We start from the raw sequence: 18,315 nt of genomic DNA on the forward strand, positions 1-18,315 counted from the left end.
GTGGATTTCATTTCAGGAAAAAAAAAATCACATTAGATAGCAAAATTAAAATGATGCATAGGAAGAGATGCCAAGTGTTGTCTACTTTATGATATACCTTTTATTTGTTTAGTGTCTAGAAAGGTAAGTGCTGTCCACATATTTACATATTTTTGTTTCATGACACATGAAAAGTTGAGCTAATAAAGCAACACATTTGTGGTTGTGAACTGAGATAGGACTTACTGATTTAAGTTTGTGCCACATTAGTTTGGTTGAAATTTGCCAGGTTGCAGCGAATGCTTAAGACTGAAAGTCAAAGTGTTTCGTAACAACTATACAAACATTTTTTAAATAAATATAAATAACATTTAAAAAGTACCGTTTCACACAGTCTGTTTAGTGCTCTCATTTTGGCCATTTTGGAACATTCAATTTCTGTAATTAGGAGGACCCTCCATAAATATGATCTTCCATTACTTCATAAAACAACTGAAGTCTTACTGTACAAAACAAACAAACGTGCTTTATAGAGCATACTGTTTTGGTTCATTCATATATATTTTTAAACATTTATTGAGTTTTGGTTAATTCATAAACAACGTGGCCGTTACCTGTTGACGTCACATCAACAATCCCGATCAGCACTTTGGCCACGCCCCGCCACCTGCCGTGTCCATTGCTCCTTTGATCTTGTGTACATTATATCGTACAGTTTTTAGTGCGATTCTGCGCTTGTGCACAGCACGAGAAAATCGAGCACACGTCAACATGGTAAGTCACAGATATTTATAAATTCATACATCGTTTAGGGTTTTTGAAAAGAAAAAGGAGGCGAAAAAAAGTGACGTTTTGGGAGAAGTTGACAGGCTACGTTTAGTCAGGTGACCAACTCCTGTTCACGGTTTGCACTTAAAATCCATTTATTTCATTACTTGACTCATTGAGCCATTTTCAACACTAAGAAAATAATATTCTGCCTATGTGATAGCGTCATTATTTTTACTTTAAAAACTAATTTAGCCACTTGTTGTCGACTGAAGATGACATCACCTGTACTGAAGAAATAGACCAATCATGGCTCAGTTTACTGACCACACCCAGAAAACAGGGGAGCCGTGATTGGTCGTTACCTAATCCTTTCAGTACAGGTGATGTCATCTTCAGTCGACAACAAGTTAATTTTTAAAAATGTATTAATTGTACATGTAACATTAAAAATAATGAACTTATCAAATTCATTCTGGACAAAATATTAACTTTTTAAAAACTTTTGTTGGAAATGGCTCAATGAGTCAAGTGTCCCTCTGTATTTGTCTTTTATATTTTTGTAAATAAAATAATTCCAATAAACAATTTTGCAGCCTGTATTCATTGATGCTTATCTATTGAAAATCAAATATTACTAACATAAAAAATGCCTATGCACATTTCGTCCTTGTTTTATTAAATTGGTTATCTCATGTATTGCAATAACTAAAATAATGAAAAGTTAATGTCTGAACTATTTAATTCAATGAAATATTGACCAGTAGGAAGACAAAAATAAAAGATAATTTATTGATGACATGTCAGTTAAGCCACAGCAACAAATAAATAAAATGAAACCCTGAAACAATTAACATATGTGGCACTTATTAGTGGTAAATCGTCCCCAATTCTTAATAGAACAATAAACAAATGTAAAAGTTTAGAAATCTTTCTATTACCAGTACCTGTCAACAATGTGGATGGGCGGACGGACATGATGCAATTTAACTCTGATGTATCTAAAAATATTATAATTTCATCAAAAATAGCTGCCACTGCTTTGTGTAAAGGACAGATTAGGTAAAAAATCATCAATTCAAGATTTATTTAAATTACATGTGCCTCAGTTTAACATTTTTCATCAAAGATCATAATGGTATGATCTATTGTATATTTTTAGTGTAGCCAGGTTATGAACTTCAATACGGAATTAAAAAAAAACTAATTGGAAGCTGGGTACTGATATGCAGCAATTATCATACATGTACAAAAAAAGCAACATTAAGAAAAATGAAATAAGATTCAACCCTTCAAATCAGTGCTCACAAACCCCAAAACTCACTTAACAACGCCCCAGTCATAAAAAAAATTAGCCCCTGGCACAAGATTCACTGATTGACAAAAAATTGTGTGAACATGTTTATTATAACAGGATGCACAAAAAACTCTCAACAAATCGACTATTTTGGTTCGAAGCAGCCATTATGTGTGAATTCATCAAATCTTACTTACCCACTAAAATGGCCAATTTTTAGTTCAATTTCCGGCATGCTTCCTTCAGACGTTTTGACGCATCGTGTTATGACAGACATGTCTACCAAACACCAAATTTTACACACAGAAAATTCCAAGCACAGGCTTTTCCAATAAAAAATGTGTTCTCTATGCTGTTTATGTACAGCATATGTTAATGTTCTGGCGTTATATTTTGTATATTTGCACGGTTGGGTCCGAATGACTCATTTGGGTCTCACACTTTAAAAGTCAAGAAGCATCCGCCGTATAAAAAGTAAACAAAGTGCAATACAAAATGGATTGACTGATCAAACCCCGCAGTCGTCGCTCCTGTCTTGGACTTTACGTCGGAGGATGAGCGCGGTGGACAGCGAGGCCACGCCCACGTGGAAGGCGATCTGCCAGGCGTTCCTCCGTCCGCGCAGGAAGACGTTGCATAGGACGATGGCGCACAGCAGGGCGAAGGATTTGGCTGCTTTTAGGCGAGAGTGGAAGACGTACAGGTGGCACTGCGCCGGACCAGGAGGGGGGAAAAGGTGCTTCAGGGACAGTTTGGAGATGTGACATGAAGTGCGTTTACCTGAAGCAGGCAGCAGAGGAATGCCACAAGGAATGCCACGACGTTCCACGCGCCGTCGTAGTCATCCTGTGACAAGAAAAACGCATTTTGCTTATTCGGCCCAGTATAAAAACTGCAGTCGGGAACTGGCTAATACCTGGAATGTGTATTCTATGAGGTGCACGCCTCGTATGACGTTCAACGACGCACACATGATGTTGAGGACCAGCGAAAGGATGCCAGTGGCGCTCACTGGTTCCAGTTTGATACTCTGTCCTGGGAAAGGAATCATAAATCATAAAATACTCCAGCAACTGGATGTATAGCAGTGGTGAGGGAGCAAACCAGAAGCAGCCGATTGCTCCACGTGGCCATTTGCGGAGCCATTACTGAGCTCGACCTCCTCCAGGGTAAGAAACTGTGGCGGGCGGAGCCTCAGGTCATCCTGGACCTCCGCCAAGGTGACCTGTAGGGCCGGCCCGCCCTTGTGGTTGTACTGCTGTTTCAGCTTCTGAATTGTGCAGTCTGTGTGGCACACAGGGAAAATGTGAAGAATGATTATTAACTCCATTTGCTTCCAAAAACGTTCTATTTTAAATATTGCCATGGTCCCAAAAAATTATTTATACGTTTTTAAAAAATATATATTTTTAATGCTGGAGCATACAGAAGGCGTTGATGCAGCCTCTGACCTAAAGAGGTTGCTTAAAGCAATGGTAGTTTTTACAAAAAGCGGCCAGCAGGTGGCAGCAGAGTATAAGAGATCAACTAGGGCCATGTTGCAAAAAAAGCTATTTCCCCCAGTGTTTTGAACAGATTTGTGAATAATGATGAAACTTAGCTATATTCTAATGCTATTTGCTCTAAAACGTAAACAGATAGAATTTACTTTTTTTCCTGATTAAATGAAGACTCTAAACTTTCTTTTGGTAGGTTCCATGTTTTATAGCAATACAACACAATATTCTGTGGGCCTTGCAAAATTAGTCAAAATCCAGTAAAATAGCCAGGAGCGAAGGGAGCATTAGTAAAAAATAAATAAAAAATAAATAAAAAATACTTGCCTTTCACTGGAAAAAAAAAAGAAATTCGATTGAATGTATGTGAACTATAAGGTGTAAAACATTTTTTATAAAAAATATTTAGATTAAATGAAATTTCTACATGTATTAAAAACTAAATTGCAAAATACCCCAAATTTATATTATTTAATTTAACTTATTTGTCAAGTCAGGTTTAATGGCTGCAAACATAACCTCCAATAAAGAAGTAAATATTTTATTTTGTTTGATCAGCTTTGAAGAAGGTCTTTCCTCACAATAGAATTGCCAAATACAGCAAACACAAAGCCTCAATTTCTCTTCCAAACTTGCCAAATTCCAAAAACGGATACGGTCTGTCTGCCAGCGACACAACGCTGTGATTGTAGCAGGCTGTGAATTCCCAGCGCAGGTCTTCCAGGAAACAGAAGGCCATCGCGGTGGGAATGCTGCAGTGGCACACGCTCATGTAGGACACGCCTTCTGAAGACACCAAGCTGAACATGTAACAGGAGCACAACAACAAGGTGTTTCGTCAACAAAAGTTCCGCTTTTTGACAGGTTGTTTTTTCTGTTTGTATTATTAGAATTATAGTAGCCAGAGCAATCTGGGTCTTCATAAAAACACCAGGGGTCGCAGTTTTTTCCGTTTGCAGTGAGACAGTATTTTTAGAGCAATTTCCCAGTTATTTTGGCTTTTGACCGGGTCGCCTTACTATATATTGAGCTCTTGGCCCTTGACTGCAAATCTTTCTGGGAAGAGGGCCAGTGCCTTGCTGATGGTCTTGAGCTGCTGCTTCCTCTCCTGCAGCTCTCGGTTGTGCTCAAAGTCGGTGGAGGCGGACAGAGGGAGTCCATCCCTCACTCGCACCACGAAGGCAAACAGGATCAGAGACATGATCCATGAGTACTTCTCTGTCTGCATCGGTGTGAAAAGAAAAGACAACACCGAAAAGAGTAAAGGTCATCTAAAATAATCATTTTAAAATACATTAACAATAATAAAAAAATAATAATAATAATTTTAAGCATTAAAACAATATATAACTATAACTACAAGTAAAAATGGGGAAACAGGTTACTGCCATGGTGACCTTTTGAAAACTTCTAAAACTACACAATTTTGTAATGCATATAAAATAACATGCACAATTTTTTCAAAGAGAAAAAAAAGAAATACGTTTAAAAAATAGATACCTAATATACTGCGTAATGTTATAATAATAGAAAAAATATGGACTTGATTTCAATCAGAAAGCATGAGAGCTTCACAAGTCTTAAAAATAACAAATGAAATGCATTTAACAAAAAAAATATATACAGAGTAAACAAGTAAAAAGTAAATAAACAACAAATAGAAAATATGTAGATTTCAATCATCATATCGATATGCAATTTGTATTTTAATAGAAATTGGCAAAGGAAAGTTGGACTTGTATTTTGTTGTAAAAATTACCAATGTGTGTCCTTTAACTGTCAGAATACTCAAGAGGCCCTGCATATCCTTACACCGCAGATTACAGCCTCTTCAGCTAATAATAGACCAATAATAACAGTAAAACTCCATCAGAATTCAAAACAATCCAACACATTTAATCAGTTTTGCGTCTTTACCAATGTGGTGGTATTTATAATGTTATTTCTGCACAAGTTTTGTGCAAGCTACTGAAATAAATGGAGCAAAGTTGCACCTTACCTCATGATAATAAAGGCTTTCATTGTGCACTTTGCCAGTTAGCTTACATAGCTGACTACGCCACAGTTTTAATGTAGCACAGCGCCAGGATAACCCGAGTTATGTCGATAAATGTGAACTTTTTTTCCTTTTTTTCTTTTTTACAATAACCACAATTCGAACTAGAATCCTCGATAAACCTGTTATTACATGTAGAAGCTAACAGGCTAGGCAGCCAAGCAGAAGCTAGCACAACAAATAACTACGCACTACGGCGAATCGCGAGGGACAAACGTTAATTTCGTTCAGCTTGTTCGGCCGGAAGCTCCTCAGACGTAACATCACTTGCTAACGAGTTAGCGCAAGCTCCTTCCAACGGTGACTATAGCTGATAATTGAGCTAGCAAGTGCTACACAGGTTTGCGCGCTACTATTTAAAACATTCTAAATGTGCATTTTGAACTACCACGTTGTCTTGGGAGATACAAAAATAGACGCTAGGCTAGTTAGCATTCCCTCGCGTAGCAGTCGTTTCGAACGGTCGATTAGCTTTCGCTCGTGTTAACATTTATTAGTCGTAAGTGACTGGAATTTATACAGTGTCGACAGATTTGTAAAACATTCTTGTGTCGTGATTGTGGAATTTCAGGTGACGTTAAAATGGTAAATAAAAGCGCAGCACTTGTTGGTTTGGCCTGATAATCTCGTATTTGTAGCGTTCATGGCTGTGTGTGTGTTCATTCTAAAATGGAGGCTTATTGTTTACTATTAATAGAAGGATTGTGTGATGAGGAACACGCAATGTGTTTTAGCTATTAATACATTGCATTAAGTTATTGGCCGCTCGAGTGCGTTTTTTGTCTGTAGTATGCATCAGTGTTTCCTTACATTTTCATGAGCCAAATCACATCTTAACATTAGAAGGCAAAACAACAATAAAAAATGTCACTATATTTACTGAAATGATAATTTTTCTTACAATTTACTTACTCAGTGTGAAATCTGGCCTGTTAAGTTCAATACAAAGCTATTATCCCGGTGTATGAATTACAACAGGTGGATACACAGTTCAACTTTACTTTCTGCCATCATGGAAGAGTATACAGTAAAATTGTTCTGTTTGTTACTTTATATTGCTGGTATAAAATAGAATAACAAAAATACATAAGTTGTAGTAAATGTTTTTGGGACCAATTAGGTGACATTGGATAATTTCCTGTGGCAAACCTTATGCTCTCTCAAGGCGCATGCAGTGTAAATCCGGCCCTCTCTCTAGGCATCATCATCTTTCCTCCTCCCATCTGCCACAACCACCTCCGCTTCACTCTCGGTCACATTTTTGAAGCTGTTCTCTATCCACTAACACGGACAAATTTGAATGCACACGAGCATTTTTATATTTTCATTTTTGTTTTCGCAACATTTTAGGTCACCGGGATTTGACTACAATGGGGGTGAAAGATCGGCCTCAGTGTTACTTTGATGTGGAGCTCAATCGGGAGCCAGGTAAGATCTTTGTATGGCTGTCAAATGAGTTTAGTTTCATGAAGGTTATTTTTGTCATCACCCATTTTCTCACTATTGCATTCGTCTGGTTAGGAGTTGTTGAGTTTATTGTTCCCCTCAGTCTCAGAAAACGGATACATTTTATGTGACCTAATGAGTATATATCTTATGCCCGGGGTCCAAAACTTCATGCAAGTCCCCCCCAAAAACACATATCTGAAATTGAACAGGAAGTATTTTTTATTTTGATTTGAAGCAGCCCTTTTAGAAAAATGCCAGTGCTTGTACTTGGATAAACTCTGACTAGGGAATTTTACCAAATGCGCCCCAGTCTGAAACAGGTGGTTGATGTTTAATTGTCATCTATTTCGGGTCTATCGTGATATCAAAGTTTGATTATTATTTGGACGATCAATAAAGAAAAAGGGTGAGCGAAGTTAGAAGTTTGGGGGGGGGGGGGGATCAGCCCCTGACACCAATCTCATCGGTCAACCCGAAATTCAGTGGATCAAGACAGGATGCCAAAAAAGTCTCAAGAACCCATGTCCAAAATTGAACAGGAAGTAGGCCATTTGCTGGATTCACCATTAAAATTTTGCATGATAGCTCCAGCATCACTGCTCCCGGCTGTCATTTCTGCTATTATCCGTATGAATGTACTAACAAGACCAGTTTATTCACCTCGGGCTAAAAATGTTTTTCTTGCTCGGGAGGGACTAAAATACTTGTAACAGTGTCTTTCATTTGTCAACGTCCCTACAGGTGTTGTGTGTAATCATGTTTTGTGTTTTTCAAGGCCAACTAAAAAAATCTCTTACAAACGTGTTCTAAAAAACTAAATCAAGCTTACTGAATTAAAAAAAAAACGAAATAAAAACGAAATAAAAACTAACAATAATGAAAGATGCAAAACTATTAGAGCGTGCTTACATACACCCTGCATCCCGCACAGAGTGAATATCAGATGTTCTTCATACCTACTTTTACAGAGCCACCATTAAAAGCTGGCCTTGACGCGAAAGGGACTCCTGTCTAGAAGAGTCCTAACATTACAGCTTTTCCGAAACTGATTAGTCTCTTCTTATTTTCTTTTGTTTTACAGTCGGGCGAATTGTCTTTCAACTTTTTTCTGACATTTGCCCCAAGACCAGCAAAAACTTTCTCTGTTTGTGCACTGGTGAGTATTTATTTATTTTTTTTCATCTACCAGTAATGATTTAGGAAACATCTTAACCTATGACCCTCATCAGACAACACTAAAAAAAAAAAAAAGAAGAAGAGAGAACTGGCTATATATTTTCTGATTGAAGAGCTAAAATGATAAACCAGAAAACACTGGGGGGAAAACCCTGAATATCAATCTCAAAAGGTAAACTAGCAAGATTAGCAACCTAAGACTCCCAACTTGAACAACCAGCCCTCTGTCCTCTTCAAATGCAATACCTTTGGGGTGGGGAGGCTTGTCGTCTCAAATTCATCCTTCCCCCTCATGAACACAACTACTAGAAGGTCTGTTGTGCAAGCCTTTGATTGTGTACTCAATGACAGTGCCCCATTTTGTCCTTGCAGGTGAAAGGGGAGCCGGCAAAATAACAGGGAAAAAGCTGTGCTACAAAGGCTCCACATTTCACCGAGTTGTAAAGAACTTTATGATTCAGGGCGGCGACTTCACCGAAGGTGACGATACTCTCTGGCTTCGTCGGCTCACTTGGAGTTGGGCGCTGCTCAGTGTTTATTTTTATTTTTTTTAATTTTGTTTAAACATGATTGAGTTGACGTGGGGGACACGCTTTCAGCAGCATGCTGCGATAAACTGTAAAATGTGTTGGGATCCTTGTAAAAAAAAAAAATATTTATTTTTTTTCGCAAATAATCCTGAAACATGTCACCACTTCACAGGAACCGGAAGAGGAGGAGAGTCCATCTATGGTGGCTACTTTGAAGGTAATTGGCTCTCAAATGATCTATACACTGTTTGATCTCGTAAAATCTTTCATTTAAACCAAAAGCTATATAAGCATGAAAGAAATATCGCATGCAAATATTAGGGCATTTAAAACTTATGTGTGTAAGAATTCCCTTGTTGGATATCTTGCACTTTATTTGTGGAATATCTTGTGTACACTACCGGTCAAAAGCAAGAGGGAAGACGCAAATCACAGTTCTGTTTGGGACTTTCTTTAGTGTAAATTGAAGCAGATTTTTAATATCAATTTCAAAAGAACCAATGAGCACTCCCAATACAATTATTTTATTTTTTTTCGGTAGTATGCAACAGCTTATATCTTTTCTTTTTAGTTTTGGCTTTAGGTCATGAACAACGCAGACCAATGCAACAGTACCAGTTTGATCAGTTTGTATTATTATGCTATAGAAACATCAATGGCGTTTGTTATTGCTTGCTTAGTTGCACGGGACTAGAGTTCATTCCCTGTTTCCTATACGACATACAACGCGTTCCCTGCTGACAAATACGAACGTGTAAGAAAATCTCGAAGCTATCACAATTGTCTACTTTTGACCGATAGTGTACGTTAATTTCCCCGCTGTCCTTAATGTCACCGCTCTCTCATGTGCAGTTTTATGTATAGTCAACCGTTAAGGGCTTTCCTTGACCAACAATCAGCATGGAGAGTAGGCGTTCTCTTTCTTGAATCCTCTTTGCCTAAAATTCTCCAACATTATTCTTTTATTTGTAGAGGGGTCTTTTGCAAAAATGAGAAGGTAAGCCCATGTACACATGCCCACACTGTCCCCTCCACCACCACCACCACCTGCCCTCAAACCATATTTGTACCGTGAGTGGGCCTGACGGGGCGCTTGTCCGTTCACGCACAGCTGCCCCTTGTCAGCGCCTCGGCCCGCTCACATTTTTTTTTATGTTACATTGTTAAAAGCTTCAGTGGCCTTTATAAGGTCGGCGCCGCACACTTACTTGAAAACCCTAATGGCACCTAAAGCCTTTACAAACACTTGTTTCTTCCCCATTGATAAATCAGTTGTATTTTCCCGCCCATACTGATTTTGAAGCTATTTTGATTCCATTTGTAAATAAACAGCAATCTCCAAAATGTGACGCAGCAGATGTTTTCGAATCACTTTCTTTGAAGGGCTCATGGGTGGAGGCGCTCACTAGGTTTGATGGATGACACGGATGCTTTAGCTTTTTTATATTCTGTTGCATTTCCTGTCTTTGCCCCAGTATTTATTTCAGCACACTTTACTGGATCGCACGCCTCACACAACATCCCCCGCCCCCCGCCCACCCCAAACCCCCTTCTTGTTTTTCTCTTGTCTGACAGATGAGAATCTCACTCTCAAACACGACCGCGCCTTTCTGCTGTCCATGGCCAATCGCGGGAAAGACACCAACGGTTCACAGTTCTTCATGTGAGCGTCATTCTTTGGCCACAAACCCACAAATCACCATTCTAACTACAAAATTTAATATCACATTGTTATCATTGCTTCTGAATAAGTTGCACTTTTGCTGTCTTGTCCCTTAACCTGCTTGGGCATCGACAACCCCCTCGCTCCTCTATGTGTAGTTTAGAAATGATAGTACAGAGAAACATCGATTCAAACCTTTTTTTACCCACAAATGTGTTACATTTCTTCTCTTGCCGTTTTTTTGTGTAAAATTTGCAGAAACTCTAGCATCCTGCCCTTCCAAGGTAATGTGTCTCCAAGGCTGTGCTTTTCTCTCTTCTCTTCTCTCTCCTGACTATTATGTCCATGTCGTAGTTTGTATTTACAAACATTTTTGCAGTGGTTACTTTGGATGTGAACAGTAGGCACAAATGGCTTTAGGTGACCTATTACAGGGGAAACCTCCACACGCAATATAAAAAAAAAAAAAAAAAATCTGGAATTGAACCAAAATTCTCTTGAAAATCGTATTCGCTTTTAAATGTAATGAAACTTCTAGTGAAGGTTGAATTTGAATTCAACAGCCTAAATTCACAATAGATTTGTAATCAAATCTCCTTCAGCAAAAGGTCTTTGTATCTTTTCCCATCGTAAAATAACATCAGGCTCTTTCGAGTTTCTCTTTTTGTTCTCATTCTTGTTCTCCCTTTTCTCTTTTTTTTATTACGGTCCTCCTCTCGCCACTGATTGCCGCGCCTTGCTTGGCTTTCGCACCAGCAGCACAACCAAAATGGCACCTCATCTTGATGGGTATGTTTAAAAAAAAATATATATATATAATAATAATAAACCTTTGTTTGGGACTCACACATTAATTGTATTCCCTTTACTGCATACTTTAGTGTGCATGTCGTCTTCGGCCTCGTCCTCTCCGGTTTTGAGGTGATCAAGAAGATCGAGGGGCTTAAGACCGATTCGGCAAGCCGGCCCTATGCTGATGTCAGGGTGGTGGACTGCGGACAGCTGATCATCAAGTCAGCTAATGACGGTAAGTCAGACATTGTGAAATCATGATTTGATCCCTTGCTGAATTGGTATGTTAACTCACAAAAAAAAATGAACGGCTTTCCACTAGTAGGTTGGCTACTCGTGTTTTGTCAGGAGTAATAAAAACAACGGTTTCACAGCAGTCTTATTTCATCAAAACCTTTTTTTTGTGACATACCTTCATTTATGAGTCCTTTTTGTATCTAGGAACGGCAAATTCAGGCTCCTGTTTTTTTTTTACCTGTGTTTTTGTTCGCTTTCTTTGTAAAACACTACATTTGAAAGGACATGGATGACAACAGGAATATTTTAGCAAGAATATGTCATTTGAGTTAAAGAGCTTCTACATACTGATGTGTCAACCATGACTGATTTTTGTACTCACCAGCGCTTTTCATTTAGTGGTGCTGGAGCGCAAAACATACACAACAGGTCAAAGTGTATTTGGTAGTATACCTGTTAAATAGTGCAGGGATGTGATTTTTCCGCTAATTCGCGGAATTCCGCTTTTTTTATCCCCCCCCCCCCCAAAAAAAATCTGATTTTTTATTTATTTTTTTTTTTTTTTTGTATTTCATTGTGTATGCACATGACTCCGACAGATAACATCTTCTGCTATAACAAAGACATTTGTGGTATGCTCTAATATGAGTTACTTTTCATTTGGTCATGATACAATTATTTGTTCATGAAATTTGAACTCTTCAACATTATTTATGTGTTAACTTAGTAATCACATTAGTTAGATATGATGATATTCTCAGTGATAGTTTTTAAAAGCAAAGGCAGTCCAATGTTTTTGAATGTGACTGATTTTGAGTTGACTAAAACTGCCATTTTATATGGGATAGTTCAATATACATTGAAAATTTATGCTGTTGTTTTGTCTATTTCTTTGTCATGTGAGTGCATTGAAAGTACTTAAAAACCCATGAGCTCCGGGGGGCTTCGCCTCCCTTGTCCCCCCACCAGGGCACTGCCCTGGACCTAGCTGGGTGCCAGCGGCCCCCAGACCCCCGGCTAAATTTTCAGATAATTTCACTTTGGTCAAATCACATCCCTGATAGTGATGAAAGATGTCTGCGTTCTTTTTTTCAGTTATGGAAGGCAAAAAGATTCGAGCGTCCCATTCTGCTGACTCCTCCCTCAACTCTTCGGACTCATCATCTCCAAGCTCTTCTTACGGGGATTCTGAGAGCGACTCCGAAAAGTCCAAACATCGCAAGCGCAAGAGACACGCCAAATATAAGCGGTCCAAAAAGCGGAGGAGGCTGTCCAACGGAGAGAAGACCGTTGACCTTGAATCTTCCAAACAAAGGTGATACCATCTAAGTTTTTCAGACGCATGAAACACATCACTGCTTGGCTGGAGTTTGTAATAAAATTTAAAAAAAATGCATTCAAGCTCTCACAAGCCGGCTAAAGAAGACATAGGAGATGCCGATACGGAAGGGGAGAAGGACCACGGCGGGAAGAGGGAAAAGCCCGTTGTCCGTCCAGAGGAGATCCCGCCTGTTCCCGAGAACCGTTTCCTGCTGCGGCAGGACATGCCGGCCCAAGAGAACAAAGTGGAGACGTCAGTTAACACTAGATTTAATTCTCATTTCCAAAATTGCTTACTGTATATATATATATAAGTGGGATTTTTGTTTTTCACGATTTTTCCAGAGTTGAAATGCAAGACCCCACACTTGAAGCTGAACAGAAACCAGCCGTGTCAAAGTCCGGACGGAAGATCAGAGGCAGAGGAACAGTTGTATGTTGAATCATGTGATCGTTATAAAAAGCTTCAGTTGCTATTAAACGCATTGGGCTAATTTGCTCCGGGTTTTCTGCAGAGGTACCACACACCCACCAGGTCTAAATCTCGATCGACATCGGTGGGCGAGCGCGGCAGCAGTGAAACTCCGCCCCACTGGAAAGAGGAGATGATGCGGACTCAAGCGTATCAGCCTCAGAGTGTTGAGAGATGGAGCAAAGGAGACCAGTATGATTCCATAATAAAAACATAAAATAGCTTTTATCGTGTTTCTGACTGTGGGCTGAAATGACTGCTCTTTGTGCAGATGGGACAACAGAAGCGAGTCTGCATGGTCAAGGTCGTCGGAGCGTTCGTCAGGCCGGAGCTCGGAGCGGACCAGCCCGCCACGGATACTTAAAAAAGAGAAGAAAAGAGCCAAACATAAGAAAAAGGCCAAGAAACGGAAACATGGGAAGAAGAGGAGCTCCAAAAGCAAACGTCAAGAGCCTTTTGCGTCAGAGGGGGAAAGGTCGCCCTCTTCAAGAAGGTCCAAAGTCAGAACGTCTCGCTCAAAGTCTCGTTCCTCTTCAAGCCGGCGTTACACGAGAGGGCGGTCCTCTATTTCCCGATCTTACTCCCGATCCAGATCTCGTGCGAGGTCTTACTCAAGGGCCAGTTCTTATTCACGATCCAGAAGCCCCTCCCGCTCTAGAAGTCGCTCCCGGTCTCGATCGAGGTCCAGGTCCTATTCTCGATCGAGGTCCAGACACAGGTCCAGGTCGTTCACGCCAAAAAGAAAGAAGAGTTCATCCAGATCTCCAAGAAAGCAGAAAACCAAGTCGAAAGCAGACGCCGTCAACCAAATACCTGGGAAACTTTCCGAGAACAAAGACACACCGGCATCCAGAATTGCGAGTGTCGCAGCCCCAGAGAGCGTCCCTGTGATCCCACTCAGCGATAGCCCACCTCCTTCCCGCTGGAAGCCCGGTCAGAAGCCCTGGAAGCCATCCTACGTCCACACTCACAACAGCAAGGCCCAAGTGTCTTCAGTGAACGTTTCTTCCGTGGGACAAGCAGCCTCAGAGAATGCTCCGAGTTCAGTCCAGGAGAAAAGCGTGCCCGGCGACTCTGAAAGGGACAAGAATGTCGCCCAGCGCTCGCCCAGCAGATCCTTAAGAAGCAAGTCTTACAGCCGCTCAAGAAGCCGCAGTGTTAGCAAATCCAGCTCCAGATCCCGCCACAGCAGCAATTCCGAATCCGCAGACTCTGGGCACAAAAAGAAGAAATCCCTCAACAAAGACTGGAAAAAGTATTACCGATCTCTGAAGAGGATCAAGAATATGGAGAAATACATTTCAGCCGCTACTGCTAAAGAAGCCCTATCTGAGAAAAAAGCAGGCGTCGAGCCAAGTCCTGATAAAGCGGCCTCAACGGGAAGTAAAGAGCAATGGGGAATTCAGGATGAGGAGACAAAGAATGACAGTTTAGTGCAGGTGGATAGCTTGAATAACAGATCTGGATGGGACAGTGACAGCGATAAGGTGAGCCAAAGCAACGGGGATTTCCTGTCAAAGCATCAAAAGCCATCCGGCCCAATACCCGACAAGAAGAGTTCTGGTCTTACTGGGTGGAATTCTGACAGCGATCCTGAAAACATAACCACCAGGGCACTATCAGAAAAAGAGGAAGGTGAGGCCAGTTCCGAATCGGATCGCGAAACCTACAAATTGGCCTCCAACGCGACGGAAGCCACCGTTGCCGCTTCCAGCCCGGCGCAGGCCAGCCCGGTAAAAGCTGCGCAGCCGGAGAAGCGCAAGAGCAAGCGGAAATCCAAACGCAAGCGCAAACACAAGAGCAAAAGCGGATCCCATCACGTGAAGGACAAGAGCAAGAGACCCAAAAAGAAACGGCAGAAGCTGAAGGAGACTTTTCATTGGCAGCCGCCTTTGGAATTCGATGAGGACGACGACGACGACGACGCAAAGAGGGAGAAACGGAGTCCAATCGCTGCAGCTGTGAAGAGGGACAAAGACCCAAATGCAACCTCTTCCAGCAAGAATCCTAATAGAGAGGAGAACCGGGTTCCGCTGAGGGGGAAAGAATATAATTATAAAAACACCAAACTAGCTGAGCCTCATCATCAGCCATCGAACAGGAACAGTGCTCACACATCCAGCATCAAAGAGGACAACTCTATGGATGATATGGACATCTGCACTCCTGAACATGACACTGAAACCACAGTCGAAGCTGCAGCGGCGTACAGTAACATCCCGGAAAAAAACTCCAAAACGACCTCCCATGTGCCCGCCAAGGCAAGTAAAGGCGCCCAACCACAGCAGCAAAGCCTGGAACAAACCTCGATCACCGCCACAGATACGGAAAAGCCAACCGGCACCGTCATTAATTTCAAATGGAGGCCCTTGAAAGGAACGGCTTTGATGCAGAACGTGAACGCCACACAGCTCGTGACCAAAAACACCCACGTTCACCAAAACCAGATGTCCAACGCTCAGGGAGTGCGAATGGAGATCAAGAGCAAGAACAGGGTCCGACCGGGATCGCTCTTCGACGAGGTCCGAAAGACCGTGCGGCTCAACCAGAGGCCCAGGAACCAGGAGAGCTCCGGCGAGGAAAGCTCCGCCTCGGAAGGAGTCACCAGAGACGAGTCCCCGAGGGAGCCCCGGTCCGCCACTCGCCGGGCGTCTCGCTCGGCTTCCAGTCAGCGGTCCCGCACCAGAGACTCGTCGCACTCCTACAGCAGGTCCAGGAGTCGATCACGCAGCTCCAGCGACTCCTCCAGGTTAGAATCAACACGCTTTTAATTCATCCGTCAACATAATTGCACTCGAAAGCGCCAATGATGAACCGCTGTTCACATTCAGAGGGCACAGCAGGAGTCGGCGGAGACGCGGGCGCGAGCGGTCCCGCAGCAGCACGTACAGAAGCTACAGGAGCCACAGGTATGCCCTCATTTCATCAATTAGGATTTGTTATTTCGTTTTTTTTTAAATTTCAAATGTGCCTTTTTGTGCCCTCATGTCAGCCGGACATACAGTAGAAGCCACACCAGAAGTCGCTCCTATAATTACCGTAGGAGATCCCGGTACGTTACACGTTTATTCGATTCATTTATATGAAGGGACTACAAATGTTTTTCATGCAAATATTTAACTATGCCATGACTATTGCGTTTGTGTTAGTTAGTGGTGGACACTGAGATATCAAAATGGGCTTTAAAAAAAAAACACTCAATTGCCAAAAAGGCTCATCCATCTACTTTATAACCCGACTAGAGAATTCCAAATAATGACGTGACGTGGGATCTTTCCCCAAAGGTCCGTCTCCTCTGACAGCTATTCCAGTCGGAGTCGTAGTGGGAGCCGGAGGCGAGGGCGCCGCAGAAGCGACAGTTACCGAAGTTCAGACCGCAGATCTCGGTAAGGAGATGAAAACTCCCTCAAACAAAGGTGACACACTCGCTAATTACAGCTTGGAAATAGAAACCAAATGGATATCAATTTGTGTTGTAAAAATGTATCTTTTTTTTTTCTTTTTCTTTTTTTACCAGAAGCAGGGATGGAATAAGGTATTGTTAGGATGCAATTTTATAATAATGCTAAAAAATAATGTTTTAAAGGAAACATATCCTAGATTTTTATTTTTTTACTCTTTACAAGTATATGTGTCTTATGTGACATGCTTATCAAAAAAAATACCCCCAACAAAGTCAGCCCATTTTTTATTAAAAATGTGCCGTTAACACTGCGCAGGTCGTCACGCTCGTCCAGTCGCAGTTCGTCCAGACGCCGGAGTCGCAGTCGGAGCAGCCGCTACAGCTGAGACGGACCATCATCAACAACCCATCATTCTCTGTTACAGGCCAGTTATTAAAGCTCTAAAGAGGAACAGAGGATTTTATGCCATTTTGCATAGTGTTATACATGCTCGGAGATGAATGTAGTAATACATCAAGAAGAATGTACTGTACATAAGACCAGCCAAGAATTGCCCAATTATAGACCATTTTTGTATGGTTATCATACTTCTGGGAAGATGTTTATCATAAATGTTATTGTTTTCTTTGTTAGTGACATTTTTACTTTGTTCCAGTTGTCATGTGTTCGGATTGGTTTGCAATTTTAATTGACCTTGTTGTTTGGATGACTGTATCACGACTACTCAATAAATACCACCATTGCTCGTGAGTTCCTAAACTGTCCAATGCTGCCCCCTAGTGGTTGGAGGCCGGCAATACAAGACCATTTTATGCATTTCGTCATTTTCCACCATGGAGGTTTCATTGGTAAGTGTATTTTTTTGTGGTTACTATTAACAAATATGTTTTGTGATGAAATGCTTAGGATAGCAACTACTACAGGTTGGGTTTTCAAATCATTGAAGTTGCTGTTAGGCCTGTCCTAATTAATGTGTTAGCGTAAGCTGTACAATTTATAATTATGCAAAAAAAAAAAAAACTTGCTACTATCGTATATCTTACTTTAGAGTGTTTGGCATTTGCACAGACTGGTCCAGAGCTGACGTGATTGTTGCTCCCTTAGGTTCTTGGAGTAAATACTGGGAGTAAATGATCCTCTTCAGTGGGATCATGGCTAGAAAGAGCAGCCTTGGTCCTGAAATCACAGGAAATTGAACAGGTGACAATTCTCATAATGAAGTTGAAGGAATTAAATATTTGTAACCATTAGACCGAGTGATTTAAAAAAATAAATAACATTTCTTTAGTTTCCAATGTTTTTGTTAAATTGTTTCCAAGAGAAAATTAGATGTTTGAAAATGTCTTATATTGGTTTAAAACAAAGATACATCTGCTTTCATAAAGAAAGTTTGACACTACAGACTGGTGAGAGGCTGGAATTATGAGGATTTGGGAAATTTGAAGTCTAAAAATGTTTTGATAAATGATCAGTTGCCAAATAATCGTTGCGACTCTAAAGGCTACCAATTGGATATTTTTTTTAAAATAATTTTCTTTGTTTTGCATTGCTTTATCTCAACTATGCCCTTAAAACTGCTGGGTTAAAAATAACCCGTAGTTATTTTTAACACTGGATATTTTAAAGGTGCTACCACCGCCTGACGTAAAGTTGGGGCTTTCTAAGTATTTTTATTA

At 40.8% G+C, this 18,315-nt stretch overlaps 2 protein-coding genes across 10 annotated transcripts; one reads left to right on the forward strand and one right to left on the reverse strand.

Moving 5' to 3' along the window:
- Positions 1 to 1,511: 1,511 nt before the first annotated feature.
- On the reverse strand, positions 1,512 to 5,779 carry sec22c (SEC22 homolog C, vesicle trafficking protein). The gene is made up of 7 exons (XM_077553818.1): positions 5,540 to 5,779; positions 4,560 to 4,762; positions 4,177 to 4,340; positions 3,149 to 3,328; positions 2,961 to 3,079; positions 2,825 to 2,890; positions 1,512 to 2,753 (listed from the first exon to the last, which is right to left on the reverse strand). The coding sequence occupies exons 2-7, from the start codon at positions 4,739 to 4,741 to the stop codon at positions 2,553 to 2,555; spliced, it is 912 nt and encodes a 303-aa protein (XP_077409944.1). The 5' UTR covers positions 4,742 to 4,762; positions 5,540 to 5,779; the 3' UTR covers positions 1,512 to 2,552.
- nktr (natural killer cell triggering receptor) lies at positions 5,767 to 17,389 on the forward strand. 9 transcript variants are annotated; one of them, XM_077553804.1, is made up of 18 exons: positions 5,767 to 5,896; positions 6,947 to 7,024; positions 8,127 to 8,201; positions 8,594 to 8,701; positions 8,924 to 8,968; positions 10,327 to 10,414; positions 11,174 to 11,203; positions 11,296 to 11,441; positions 12,539 to 12,758; positions 12,846 to 13,016; positions 13,109 to 13,196; positions 13,279 to 13,427; positions 13,507 to 15,984; positions 16,067 to 16,144; positions 16,228 to 16,287; positions 16,520 to 16,621; positions 16,753 to 16,770; positions 16,955 to 17,389. In XM_077553804.1, the coding sequence occupies exons 2-18, from the start codon at positions 6,967 to 6,969 to the stop codon at positions 17,022 to 17,024; spliced, it is 3,984 nt and encodes a 1,327-aa protein (XP_077409930.1). In that variant the 5' UTR covers positions 5,767 to 5,896; positions 6,947 to 6,966; the 3' UTR covers positions 17,025 to 17,389. The 9 variants fall into 9 exon arrangements, with proteins under 9 accessions (XP_077409930.1, XP_077409934.1, XP_077409929.1 ...); XM_077553803.1 differs by having other exon boundaries at positions 5,800 to 5,936; XM_077553809.1 differs by having other exon boundaries at positions 5,800 to 5,936; positions 16,520 to 16,651; positions 16,955 to 17,062.
- Positions 17,390 to 18,315: the final 926 nt, after the last annotated feature.

This window comes from Vanacampus margaritifer, chromosome 20 (assembly GCF_051991255.1).
Source record: "Vanacampus margaritifer isolate UIUO_Vmar chromosome 20, RoL_Vmar_1.0, whole genome shotgun sequence".
NCBI classification, from domain to species: Eukaryota; Metazoa; Chordata; class Actinopteri; order Syngnathiformes; family Syngnathidae; genus Vanacampus; species Vanacampus margaritifer.

What these genes read in the sequence shown, in the direction of transcription:
- nktr (XM_077553804.1), top strand. Translation starts at nt 6,967, where the DNA reads ATGGGGGTGAAAGATCGGCCTCAGTGTTACTTTGATGTGGAGCTCAAT. An exon ending in CTTTCTCTGTTTGTGCACTG is followed by an intron (nt 8,202 to 8,593) that starts GTGAGTATTTAT and finishes TTGTCCTTGCAG; the next exon opens with GTGAAAGGGGAGCCGGCAAA. An exon ending in AGAAGCTACAGGAGCCACAG is followed by an intron (nt 16,145 to 16,227) that starts GTATGCCCTCAT and finishes CCCTCATGTCAG; the next exon opens with CCGGACATACAGTAGAAGCC.
- sec22c (XM_077553818.1), bottom strand. Translation starts at nt 4,741, where the DNA reads ATGTCTCTGATCCTGTTTGCCTTCGTGGTGCGAGTGAGGGATGGACTC. An exon ending in TCATAGAATACACATTCCAG is followed by an intron (nt 2,891 to 2,960) that starts GTATTAGCCAGT and finishes TTCTTGTCACAG; the next exon opens with GATGACTACGACGGCGCGTG. An exon ending in TCCTCTGCTGCCTGCTTCAG is followed by an intron (nt 2,754 to 2,824) that starts GTAAACGCACTT and finishes GGTCCGGCGCAG; the next exon opens with TGCCACCTGTACGTCTTCCA.